This window comes from Clinocottus analis, unplaced genomic scaffold (genome assembly GCF_023055335.1).
Source record: "Clinocottus analis isolate CAN_PGR_092001 unplaced genomic scaffold, fCliAna1.0.p SCAF_5, whole genome shotgun sequence".
NCBI lineage: Eukaryota > Metazoa > Chordata > Actinopteri > Perciformes > Cottidae > Clinocottus > Clinocottus analis.
Window position 1 is genome coordinate 9,416,945 of NW_027176207.1, and position 11,988 is coordinate 9,428,932.

The 11,988-nt window shown below is 40.9% G+C and overlaps 2 protein-coding genes across 2 annotated transcripts; one reads left to right on the plus strand and one right to left on the minus strand.

Moving 5' to 3' along the window:
• Window positions 1-896: 896 nt before the first annotated feature.
• Window positions 897-5,533, minus strand: LOC137802442 (ras-related protein Rab-39B-like). Its single transcript, XM_068600304.1, has 5 exons — window positions 5,421-5,533; window positions 5,232-5,253; window positions 4,125-4,352; window positions 3,231-3,501; window positions 897-2,082 (listed from the first exon to the last, which is right to left on the minus strand). Exons 3-5 carry the CDS (start codon window positions 4,337-4,339, stop codon window positions 1,927-1,929), a joined length of 642 nt encoding a protein of 213 aa, XP_068456405.1. The 5' UTR covers window positions 4,340-4,352; window positions 5,232-5,253; window positions 5,421-5,533; the 3' UTR covers window positions 897-1,926.
• Window positions 5,534-6,242: 709 nt separating this feature from the next.
• On the plus strand, window positions 6,243-9,813 carry rab38c (RAB38c, member of RAS oncogene family). The gene is made up of 4 exons (XM_068600305.1): window positions 6,243-6,435; window positions 7,017-7,147; window positions 8,369-8,506; window positions 9,489-9,813. The coding sequence occupies exons 1-4, from the start codon at window positions 6,243-6,245 to the stop codon at window positions 9,648-9,650; spliced, it is 624 nt and encodes a 207-aa protein (XP_068456406.1). The 3' UTR covers window positions 9,651-9,813.
• Window positions 9,814-11,988: the final 2,175 nt, after the last annotated feature.

An 11,988-nucleotide genomic window follows, 5' to 3' on the forward strand; every position in this document is an offset into this window, starting at 1 on the left:
TAATTCGTTCGCTTTCGCATACATTTGTATCTGTTTTATTTCTGCTACGATGAGATTTCAGGAACTCAATTAAACGGCTATTTACATTATAATTTAAAAAAAGAAATATTTCACATTCTTTAGTTCAAATGGAATGATTGAATGTGAATGAATCGCTAAATGCATTGTAGGCATAAAATAAATGTATGACCTGAAGGTGCCATGTATTGGTTATTGTTAATGTTAAATTAATAAAATCAGTTTCCAAAAGTGTGTTTAATATAACAAGTTAATATGACAAAGAATTACATGAATCCATCGTGTGCAATTTATAAATCAAACATGTTTAAGTTCCCTTCCATGTCATCATAGGCAGATATTTTCCAAAGTATTTTTTTATATCCAAGGACATTATTGTAAATACAGTTTTATCTTTTATTTCAAGGGGTCATTTTAACCAAAGTTCCCATTTTCTTGCTGTTTTTCTTCTTTTTTGTCATTGACCACTGAGGCATCAGTGGTAAATAAGCACAGTACACAGACATTGTGACTATAATCTCTTCAGTTTAACACACCGAGCTGAAAAACTACACAGGAGTGTGAATTATGACCAAAAGCTGGTTAATTCAGAGTTACTTTGTGTTTTATGAGGAACATCTGGGATCAAATGCAGCCATTCAGTTTCTCAAAGAGCATCTAACTAAAAAGGATAAACGGCGAGATATGCTAGCAGCTGTTGAATGGGGCAAGGTGACAACACCATTGTCATAAACTGTAAAATAAAATGTGGTATGAAATATACTTCCATCTTATTCAAAAGGGGTCATTTTAAGTAAAAATATAAATAATCAAATAAAAATAAACTCCATAAAGTTATTATGAAAATAACAAAATAACAAATAACATTTCATCATAAGTTTGAAGCATTTATTTATTTATTTTACAAATGGTTGGTTCCTTAATATATTTTACATGATTTACTATTGAACATATTGGGGTTTAAACAAAAGGCTTTAAGGTTACGACTAACAGTTCTCACCAGTAAATCAACACAGAGCAGTCAACATGAACGTGGGTACTTTACATATTGATAAATCTCCTTGCTATTATGAAGTTATGATGGCTATCAGTGAGCAGCTACAGTATCTTTTCCTTTCAGCAAACGTACCGTTTAACATTTTCACAGTGCAAACTCTTTCTCAAGCAGTCGTTAGCAGGTCGCAGTCAGACAAACAAACAACAGGTCCAGCTGACTCTCAAACTTTGGTTCAATTTGAGTTCACTTGCATCATCATCCGCTCTCTTTATTTAATAAGCCACTTGGATTCGTAGTGCAGTACAATCAGTGAGGACCTCTTTCTGTCTCGTCTCTCTCACTGGTTAAATAGTCTGTACACGGCTGCAATACATATACAGTATATTATGCATGTAAAGAAAGAGGGATGGCTCAGTCTCGGCATCTCTGATTCAGATTTAAATTCACACAGTTTACTGACAGTTTTAGTTTTTAAACGAAGACACGTAACCACTGGAGTATATCTGTACACATCAGGGAAGGCCAAAAGTGCAGTAAAGCTGAAGTGTTGAGAGCTGCAAAGACAGCAGGATTATTACAGTCAGTTACACACACACACACACACACACACACGCACACAAACACGCGCGCGCACACACACACACGCACACACATGCAAACAGAACAGTGAGAAGATTGGGATGCTTCTTGTGCTTCTACGCCTGTTAGGGACATCAATGAAGCGCCATAAACAGGCACTGAAAGATATAACAATGTCTTATATATAGAAGTAAATTGTGTAACTGAGCAGGGAAAATATCATGAGTCCCAAAAAATCTGGCCAGTGCAGCCCAGGCATGAGCCAGATCTCTCCAGGTTGGAGTCCGCTGAAGTATTACTACCTGTCACCCCGCGCGCTGCCGCCGGGTAACTCAGCAGAAGCACTGGCGGCCGCCCTTGGTGACTTCCTCAGAGGAATGGACGATGTTCGGAACAAGTCCACTCTTGACGCCCTCCCAGCCATCCTGGATTGTGATGTCCCCGCTCCGTACCAGCTCAAAGATGTCCTTCGTCAGATCCACAAATGCCTTTTAGAAAAACAAGCAATATCAAAACCAGATTATGAAGGATCATAAACTAATCTCAGTGTGGTGAAAAGCTTCAGAGGCAACACGTTGGGCAGGGGCGCAGTCGGGGTCAAAAGCGTCCCGGGAGTTACTGTCGGAGCGGCCCACTCAACACACGACGCGCTGCCCACTCAATGCATTACACGTGTCGACCAGTCAGTGGTGAGTGGCCAAAATATACCCATCGACTTACAATTATTTTGGACGATTACAAAGAAATTACATCATATATGTTTTTTTTTATATAACATTGGGATCCACCAATCTGCCTGGATGGACACATGGAATAAAATTTTAGGTAGGTATAGTTTTCTAGATGAATATGCTTAACTCTGAGCGAGTAAAGATGGTTATATGTATAACTACAGAGCCTTAAGGAATGAATGTCAGATTTATATCAACTGTCTTGTATAAATGAACATACTGTAATGGAGACAGGAAGAAGTTATTCTAGAAAGGAGTTGTTCTAGATAAGAAGACAGGTTACTGTATTTACTGGGTTCAGGAGGTCAGTGAAGGTCTCATGAGCTTCTATGACCGGAAGCAGAGGTGAAGCACGTTAAGAGGTTTTAACAGGGGGTTGACTGTAGTCTTGGCGGAGGCTCCGCCCACAGTAGCCTGTCATTACAGACTAAACTAAACTGTGTGTGTGTGTGTGTGTGTGTGTGTGGGGGGGGGGGGGGGGTTAGGTGCATAAAAGTGGCTCAAAAACGGCTTTGTTTGCAAATGAGTGACGAGTTGAGTAGACTTGAGTGATTGACATTTCATAACACCTAAAATAAAGTTAGACTGAAAGAAGAGATCACATGAGTAAAGAAGATGGAAACCATGAGTGTGAATACAGACCTCAAGGAGTAGTACAAAAGTCAGTCAGTGATGATTGACTTGTATTAGAGTAAATTGACTGTGTTTTGTGAAGTATAGAATATAAGCGGGTCCGGTGATGTCAGAGGGCCGGTTGGTGATGTATGTGGACCGGTATTGGACCAGCCCAACCCTGTCAGCCTACTGGGGTATCCCCTATGGCCAGTCTGGGGGATGAAGCTGAATGAGAGAATCACAGCTGGTCTTTTTTTATCTGGGAAGGAATAGTAAAATCTCGTCCACACCTTCTCCACGTTGATGGATTCTCGTGCCGATGTCTCCACATAGCGCATCCCGTAGGCCCCCGCCAGCTTCTCCGCCTCCTGCTGGGTCACCTGACGCTGCGCCTCCAGGTCACACTTGTGACCAACCAGCAGGAAGACGATGTTGTGCGGCTGCACGTGGCTCTGGGCCTCCTCCAGCCAGTTGTGGACGTTCTGGAAGGAACGGCGGTTTGTGATGTCGAAGAGTAAGAGCCCTCCCACCGAGTTACGGTAGTACGCTCTGGTGATGGACCTGGAGAGATAGATGATGGGTTGTGAAACTGACTTGCTTATGCTAAAAATAGAAGATGAAACCACAAATGCTCATAGTGGCCAGCTGAGTTATGAAATTACTGAGCCATCTTGTTAATTAAGTATATATTTATGGCTCTTTTTCTTTTAAGATGTATGTCTTCAGTAGGAATCAATGGGTTTGTTGCTGAGAGACACTCAAACATGGGTATGTTGTCAATATTAAAAATTAATTATATTGCCAGCCATATCTTTTAATTATGCTTAAGATATAGTCTATTGTATAGAACATTTCATCCAGTGCAACATTGTGGCACTGGTGTGTTGGTAATTGTTTTTGGACAACACATTTTGGATACACAGGCATAAAAGACACGGCCAATGTAAAACACAGCACATAGGCTCTGTCAGGTTTGCATCCGTTTATCTTGTATGCCCATCTGGGACCTCCAACAGGATCGGGACAGGGTTGGAGTATCAGGTGCAAGATGTGTATGTCATGTTGGTGTGTATACAGAGAGAAATACATGGAAAAGCAGGAAAGTGTTTTTTTTTAGGGTCACGATGCTGTTTTGTGGATGGATGAGAAGGATCAAGTGGGAGATGAAAGAGTTGTGGCTTTACCTGAACCTCTCCTGCCCCGCAGTGTCCCAGATCTGTAGTTTAATTCTTTTGCCCGGCTCGATCTCCACCAGGCGAGAGAAGAAGTCCACACCCACCGTCGGGTCTGACACCTGGGCAAAGCGTCCCTCGGTGAACCTGCGGATCAGACACGACTTGCCGACCGTTGAGTCTCCGATGACGATCAGACGAAACTGATAAAGCCATATCGTCTCCATGTCTCACCAAAATCTGTCGGACAGAAGTATTCACTTGTGAGGTCACTGTCATCTACGTTTTGGCTTCCAATGTTTTGATTTGAAGCCAAAAAATAATCTGTTATGAATTGCCACTTGATATTTCAGATCGAATCCACATTACAGTAATTATACATTCATATGGTTCTTATGCATCTCATCTTTTAAAGAGAAAACAACAAAACAAAATAAAAAAGCAGTCAATGAAATTTAAAACATGGTCTTGTCTTGACCTTTGGCAGTAGTTTTGCTTATTAACAATAACGATCCTTCAAAGGGAAGAAAAAGACATTAAATGGAACAACAGCTTAGATTTAACACGATTGAAAGCCTCAAAAGTGAAAACATCAGAATGACAGAGGATGTGTTTGAATAGATTGAGATGAAGAACAAGTGTGCATTTAATCCAGACTGTGTCGACCACATGGATTACTCTTGGATTATGGCTGCCACCATGAGGAGAAAGTAATCATCTGGCAGTGTCCATGTGATTTACAGTTGGGTGATCTAATTTGAGGGGAAGGGAGGAGGAGGGCGAGGGGGGAGGCCACTCCTCCCCAACTCAATAAACATTGGTGTAGTCAGCCCCCATGTGGATAGTAGGCTGCTTCCTATACAGCAATAATACAAAATATGAGGCCTTGAGCTTGCCAAACATTAGCTTAATAAGGAGATAACTGCTAAAACGGACTGCTAGTTAATAATAGACCAAGTCCTAAGACATCCAGTGTTGCTCATCGTAAAATATCAAGATCAGTTTATGAAAAAATATCAAGGCCCAACCGATTTAGCTTAATGCTAGTCTGAGTATTATTGACATTAATGATTAAGATGCAGGATAATAATCTAATACAAATCACTAATAATGACCTACCTTAAAGTTAGGAGCTCAGTACCTGTAAAAAACAAACCCCATATCGATGATTATGTCTTCTAAAAATAATCCTCCAGAGTAGCAGTGGTTGGATTACAGATATAAGCAGCTAGTATCATGCATCATATTAAGCAGGCCTCTTGTCCGCCATCAACATTTACAGATGAAACCAGGCTGTTGAGTGCTCACACCGACAGATAAGAAGAGCTGCTGGTTAATTTGATAATTTGTCCGTGATGATCCGCGGATGAAATGGCAGCAGGACACAACGGCAGCATCACACATCTCCTCCTCGCCCACATCAGCACCATTACCGTAACTGTACGCAGAGCAGCGCAGCAACAACACGCACAGTCCCGCGGTGCCTTCACAGGCTGTAGGAAGAAAAAACAGAGAACTGTAAATTACAGCCGACTTAACTACCGGCCTTCTATCTTCATTATAACTCCACACTTACATGGACTAAATGATCAGAGATTGAAAAAATAAAAATGAAAATACAATATAGATGAACTAAGCAGAAAGATATCAGTAATTAATGTTACCCATTCAACACCATATATTGTTTTAGATAGATAGATAGATAGACAGACAGACAGATAGATAGATAGATGGTTTTACCTACGTAAAGGTCTTACGCCTATTCAAGAAAATCAGCTGCGTGACGAATCCTGAAGTCCAGTTTTTACGAGCATCACTGAACGCAGCACCAGCTCAGCCCTGCGGTGTGGAGTTGCTCACAGGAGTTGACAGTCGGCCGTCATGTGTGATTAAACGGGAGGACTGCACTGATCACAAGAGGCCTTGACCGCTGCTTTCGCAAATCTCGATTGCTATTGAATCATAATCTCTTTTTAATAAGTGCAATGGTCTGAAGAAAATGTTCAACTAGCCTAATAACATTGATTATACTTTCCGTTACTTTGCTGTAGTTTACAATTGTGTTACGATACCTGTGCACGAACATCCTAAAGTTACACTAACTTTGCGAGGAGAGGCAGAGCTGCCACCATGCAGCAGGAGCTTTTGTTCAAAGTTCTGGTCATTGGGGACTTGGGAGTCGGGAAAACGTCAATCATCAAGCGGTACGTGCATCAGATCTTCTCCCAGCACTACCGAGCCACCATCGGCGTGGACTTCGCCCTGAAGGTGCTGCAGTGGAACAATGACACTGTGATCCGACTCCAGCTGTGGGACATAGCAGGTCTGTCAAACTTTAACGAGCGCATGCTGGTTTACAGGTTTATTATGGCATCGGCTGATTGTTGGAACCATAAAGCTCTGCAGGATTTATTTTCAAGAATGTGTTCTTTTAGGATCTTTGGAAACAAAACCCTTTTGTTTCTGAAACTCTTTCAAAAGCTACTTCTTGTCTCATATCAACAATATATCAACCATATCTAGAATAGGACTCGAACAAATTGATAATATGGCGATTTTTTACAGTGATTGGCGTGAACAGTGTGTGTGTCTGTGCTGGATGCCTGGTCCCTCCCTCATGTGAAGCCTGCTGAGGAATGTAGATCTTGTGCCTGGCTGTGACTCAAGTGATCCCATGCAGATCATATCAGTCACATGATGGCAGCTACTGTAGAATAAATAAACACACACACACACACACACACACACACACACACACACACACACACACACACACACACACACACACACACTATGTTTATCACTGATAAACTGTACAGTGATTTAATTGTATGGACTTGAAGGGTGTCTTTTCATATATACGTGTGTGTTTTTGGTTTTAATTGGCTTCACCATGCGTCCCAGGACAGGAGCGGTATGGGAATATGACTCGTGTCTATTACCGGGAGGCGGTAGGAGCGCTGGTGGTGTTTGATGTGACGAGGGCCTCCACCTTCGACGCCGTGCGGAAGTGGAAGGATGACCTGGACTCCAAGGTTAGCACAGACATGTCATTTTGTACCATCCAGAAGAATACAGGTTCATATTAATAATCATAACCCCATGCCCACAAACAACGTCATTAATGCCAAAATGAAGGATAGGGCAGTAATATTGTTTTGGTTTGACAATTTCTCATAGTTACTGGACATCATCCACATTTATGTTTAAATCCCCTTTATATTCATTGCTATATGTCTACTGCTTCTTGCAGTCACCTGGATTTACGTACTGTAGGAAAGTGAGATTATATGCTAAAAAAAGGATTTAACAGCTGTCAGAGGCAGAGGCGTGAGCTCCACAGTTGAGAAAAGTAATTTGAAAAATTGTAGCCACAATGACCTAATATTCATGTGAGGTGACATATAAATAGTCTGCAGAGAAAAAAGATAGCATGTTGTAACTGCTTGAGGCGTCAATATACACCTTTCAGACGTTATATATCCAGGATATCAAACTAATTCAGCAGCAAAAAACTGTTGTGAAGAAAAAGATCCCACGACTTGCGGGACAATAAATGAACACTGTTCTTGTAAAGCTGGGTCGGTCTTTATTCACTGTTACAATAAATGAAAAAAAGCAGCGTGTGCACAGTAGCTAGCATAGCATACACTTGTAAACACTGGTTAATAATGTGTTAACGTGATTGTTAGCGCCGCAGGTTTTTCAATAGAAACGTTATCTTCAAGTATCCATATTACACAACTTTTAACAGTGACTACCGTGATGATTGGCCAGTCTGCGTTCGAAGGCGGGACTAAGCGAAGGGTCAATTCGCAAAGTGTTAGATAATTTCTGTACTGGTATCAAGGTATCATCAAACCAAGTACAAAAGAGTGTTTGGTTGAAGACAAGGTGAACAGCCTGCTGCCAGATGAAGGGTGATAATTACTCAAATGTGGAAAATGACCCACACAGTAATCGTGTAGAAAATGTCAAAAAGAAAGCTGGAGAGTTAAAGCAATTCTAAATTCTAACATTGTAACGTGGGAGGAGAGGGGCCCTCAGACGCTATTTTACTCGCCTAAAAATACGTCTGTTAATGACACCTTGAAGTGACTAAAATAGATATCCTCATAACAACTGATCAACCGTGATTGCTGTTGTTGTATCCAACATACGTACAGACTGATAAGGGTATTTACAGTTACATTTTGTATTGCCTATATTACAAGTCCGTACAACCATCATCAAAACTGTCGTTCTTCACTTTTCAGGTGACCTTGAACCATGGGAGGCCGGTTCCAGCTGTACTCTTGGCCAATAAGTCCGACCAGGTGGCTCCACAGCAGCCCAAACTCGACTCCTTCTGCAGAGAGAACGGCTTCGTCGGCTGGTTCGAGACCTCTGCAAAGGTACGAGAGGGGAGACCTTGGATATGTGACTTTGGATGCAATTACGGCAGCTTTCTGGAGGGACATCAGTGGGAAAGACATTTGGAGTTAGATTGAAGGGTTATTAGTAACATTTTCCATTAATTGCATAATATGCTGGTGATTTATATGCAAATCACCAGCAGGTTAGAGGGCTTTTTTGATTAGTCGTTGTGAAAGGGCTTGACTTGCGGCAAAGACTAAATGACTTAATTTTGGGTAAATTACATCACCTGCTCTTCACATAATATACGCAGTCTGGTTAACTACATATTTAGTCCGCTCAAACAACAATATAAATACAACAGCGGCCCACTATCAAAAATAAATGATTTTGAAAATTACTGTTTGGTGTTTCAATTCATAAGTCAGTTAGTATTTGTCGTGCTCTCAAGAGTCAAACAGAGGAATGTTTGCAGTCGGGTGTGAGTTCAACCTCTGCTTTTCCAGCCAGTCTAATGAACTACAGACTAGGATGTGAGTCAGAGACCGTAGTGGAGTTACTGAACGCAAAAGGCTCAGAAGACAGATCAGAAACAATAGTGTTTTATCAGTGTGGGACTAAATAAATTAGATGCTGTCTGAAATCAGACTTTTTGATATGCTGCATTTGCCATCCTGACGGTGAAAAGGGCTGCTTTAGACATGTGTATGCACTAATAATGGAAGAAGAAACAGCGCAACACTAAAGAAGTTACACCCTTATACATTTAGGGGGTTTGGTGATACCAAAGCTTGGTTCAACATGACTAATTTTACAGTGTTCCTTACCTGACATTGTTGTGTAAACTGACATTGCTGTGTCAGTTTGCTGACTTAATGATTCTTGTGCTTTTGTCACACTTAATTTCAACAGGACAGATACACATCTTAGTGGTTTTATCACAGTAGTCATCCATAGAGCATTGCCACTACGACTGTGTGTGAAGTGGATAAAGAGTACGTGACGATTTCTTTTCTTCAGGAAAACGCAAACATTGAGGAGGCAGTGCGCTGCTTGGTGGGGCACATCCTGAACAACGAGGAGGGCCCGATGGTAGAGCGGGACCCCAGCACCCTCGTCCTGTCTGGATACACTAACACCACCAAGGACCATCTCAACTGCTCTTCGTGTGTGAAATGGTGACTCCGGACCAATCACAGACAACCAGGAAGTGAACAGCTGTGAGGCCACCAAGATAAGTCTGACTCAGGGACTGTTTGTAAAAAAACACACACTGCCTGAGGCCAGAGTGTAAAAGTGTAAAACGGGTAAAGCAAATGTTCACACTACAGGACAACAGGATATCTGGAGCACGAAAGATGGACTTTTGATTAATACTGCACAACCTCTAAAATACTTAAATTGTTAAAGGTTTTAGAATGAAAGGCATTACATGTTTCAGACCGACATGTCAACTTTGTATTTTGTATTTCACAATGACACAGAACAAAAAGTTAGTTTATTGCATCCTTTTTTGCCACATATTGCACAGTGTCATTTCTTTTTCTTGAACATATTTTAACTGACATGTCTTAAAACTTTGACTTCTACTGTCTTTTACCAGCTGAAACTCTGAATGAGAATGAGATGAGAAGACTGATCTTTCCTTTTAATTAATGGCCAACAGCCAGCTAGTTTAGTAAAGCATTGATATGAAGCCAGCTCGCCTGGCTCTGTCCAAACAAAATCAATATCTAACATGCTCATTTGTGGGCCAGCAGAACACTAACAGATTTAAAGGGCCAGTGTGTAGTATGTCCGGTGATTTATTAGCAGAAATTGAATGTAATATTCATAACTATGTTTTCATTGGTGTATTATCCCATGAAAATAAGAATCAATGTGTTTTCATCAACTAAGAATGAGCTGTTTATTAACGTAGATAGCAGGTCCTCTCCACCGAGTCCACCATGTTTCAACTGTAGCGATAAACAAAACACTGGCTCCGATGAGAACCTGTCATCTTTTATGTCACTTGAAGTCCACCGCCAAGTCCAAGTCCGTCACAGGTGTCTAACACACATGTGAACTCCAGTAACATGAGCGTCAGAGTGCAAACCGTTACCGCAGACTTAGAAGGGGATGATCAATTTGTTGCAATCTGCAAGTATGCCGCTCGATGCCACCACATTCTACACACTGCCCTGTAACGGAGAGACAATATGTTAATTCGGGATATTTAGAGGTGCTACAATGTTGCTTTGTTTCCAGTCATCATGTGAAACTAACTGGCTGCTGGCTGTTGGCTAATATTTAACAAACAGGTATCATAACTGTAATCATCTTATACTGAGCAAGAATGTGAATAATGGGTATGTTGAGATTTAGTTTTGATCAAACCAATTTTAATATAATCATGCATAGTCTTGTGCTCAGTTAATAAGATGATGATTAAAGTAATTGAAATTGTGTATACAAAAAGAAAATGTATACAAAAAGAAAAAGAAAAATGGTGCTGCCCACAGTGCCCGGCCTTATTTTCTGTTGTGTATCATTCAGATCAAATCATTTGAATCGTGTCATGTGTTTTTGGTCTGTGGTGGAACTGGTTACGCTGTATACTGTATGACTTGACCATGGTTGGAGAGTAACTTTGTCGTGTCAGACCGTTAAATAACATCTCATCTGTCATTACACAGGCCGTACTATCCATCGACTGAAGATCACAGCCTTTTTTCTTTGCTAATCTGACGTAAAAATTAGTTTCTTTATGTAACATTACACAGAGGGTGCATCCCGTGTATTCATAGTAGGCCTGCTAATACGTGAAGACATTTCCTTTCACACTGGATCATGAACTGACGGGCTAGAAAATCTGCTCTCACATGCTACCAAGAAGAAGAAAAAACAGCCGAATCCTTTGCAGTTAGAAATAAACATAAATGTTATGGAGATAATGGGGTCGTGTCTGTTTAGCAGATATGTCCATCAAATGAAGTATTCAAAACCTGAGGCTATTAGTGAATTGAGAATTTCTTTATTTCAGTGGTAAAGTGTGAGCTACTTCAAAACGTATGTGTTCTGCGAGCACTACTGTCCTTTCATGATAAACAGCACCTCCTTCTAGTTAAGCATGAATATCCATTTCATTATGTTTACATGTGTGGTTTCACATCCCTAAAGTGAATATTTCAAACTCAATATGAATAACTTTGGTAGCAAAACCGACTCAATGTCAAACTACGGGCAGTATTGTTACTATGGAGCTTTCTTCATCACTAAAATTGATTTCTTGCCAGTCAAACATGGCATGCTTTGCTCTTTTTAGTGGGCAACAACTGAACAGACGCCTTTGTTGAGTCTGCCTCGAGTGTTATTTGAAATTCCATGTTTTGGAATTAGGCATCGGCTCTATTTCACTTCACTGCCTTTGATGTCTAATAGCCTTGTAATGCAAAGCGTGTGTCACCGCATTCTCCGTGGCCCAGACTACATGCAATAAAAAAAAAAAAATGCATTTGTAGTGTCATATGCGATGCAT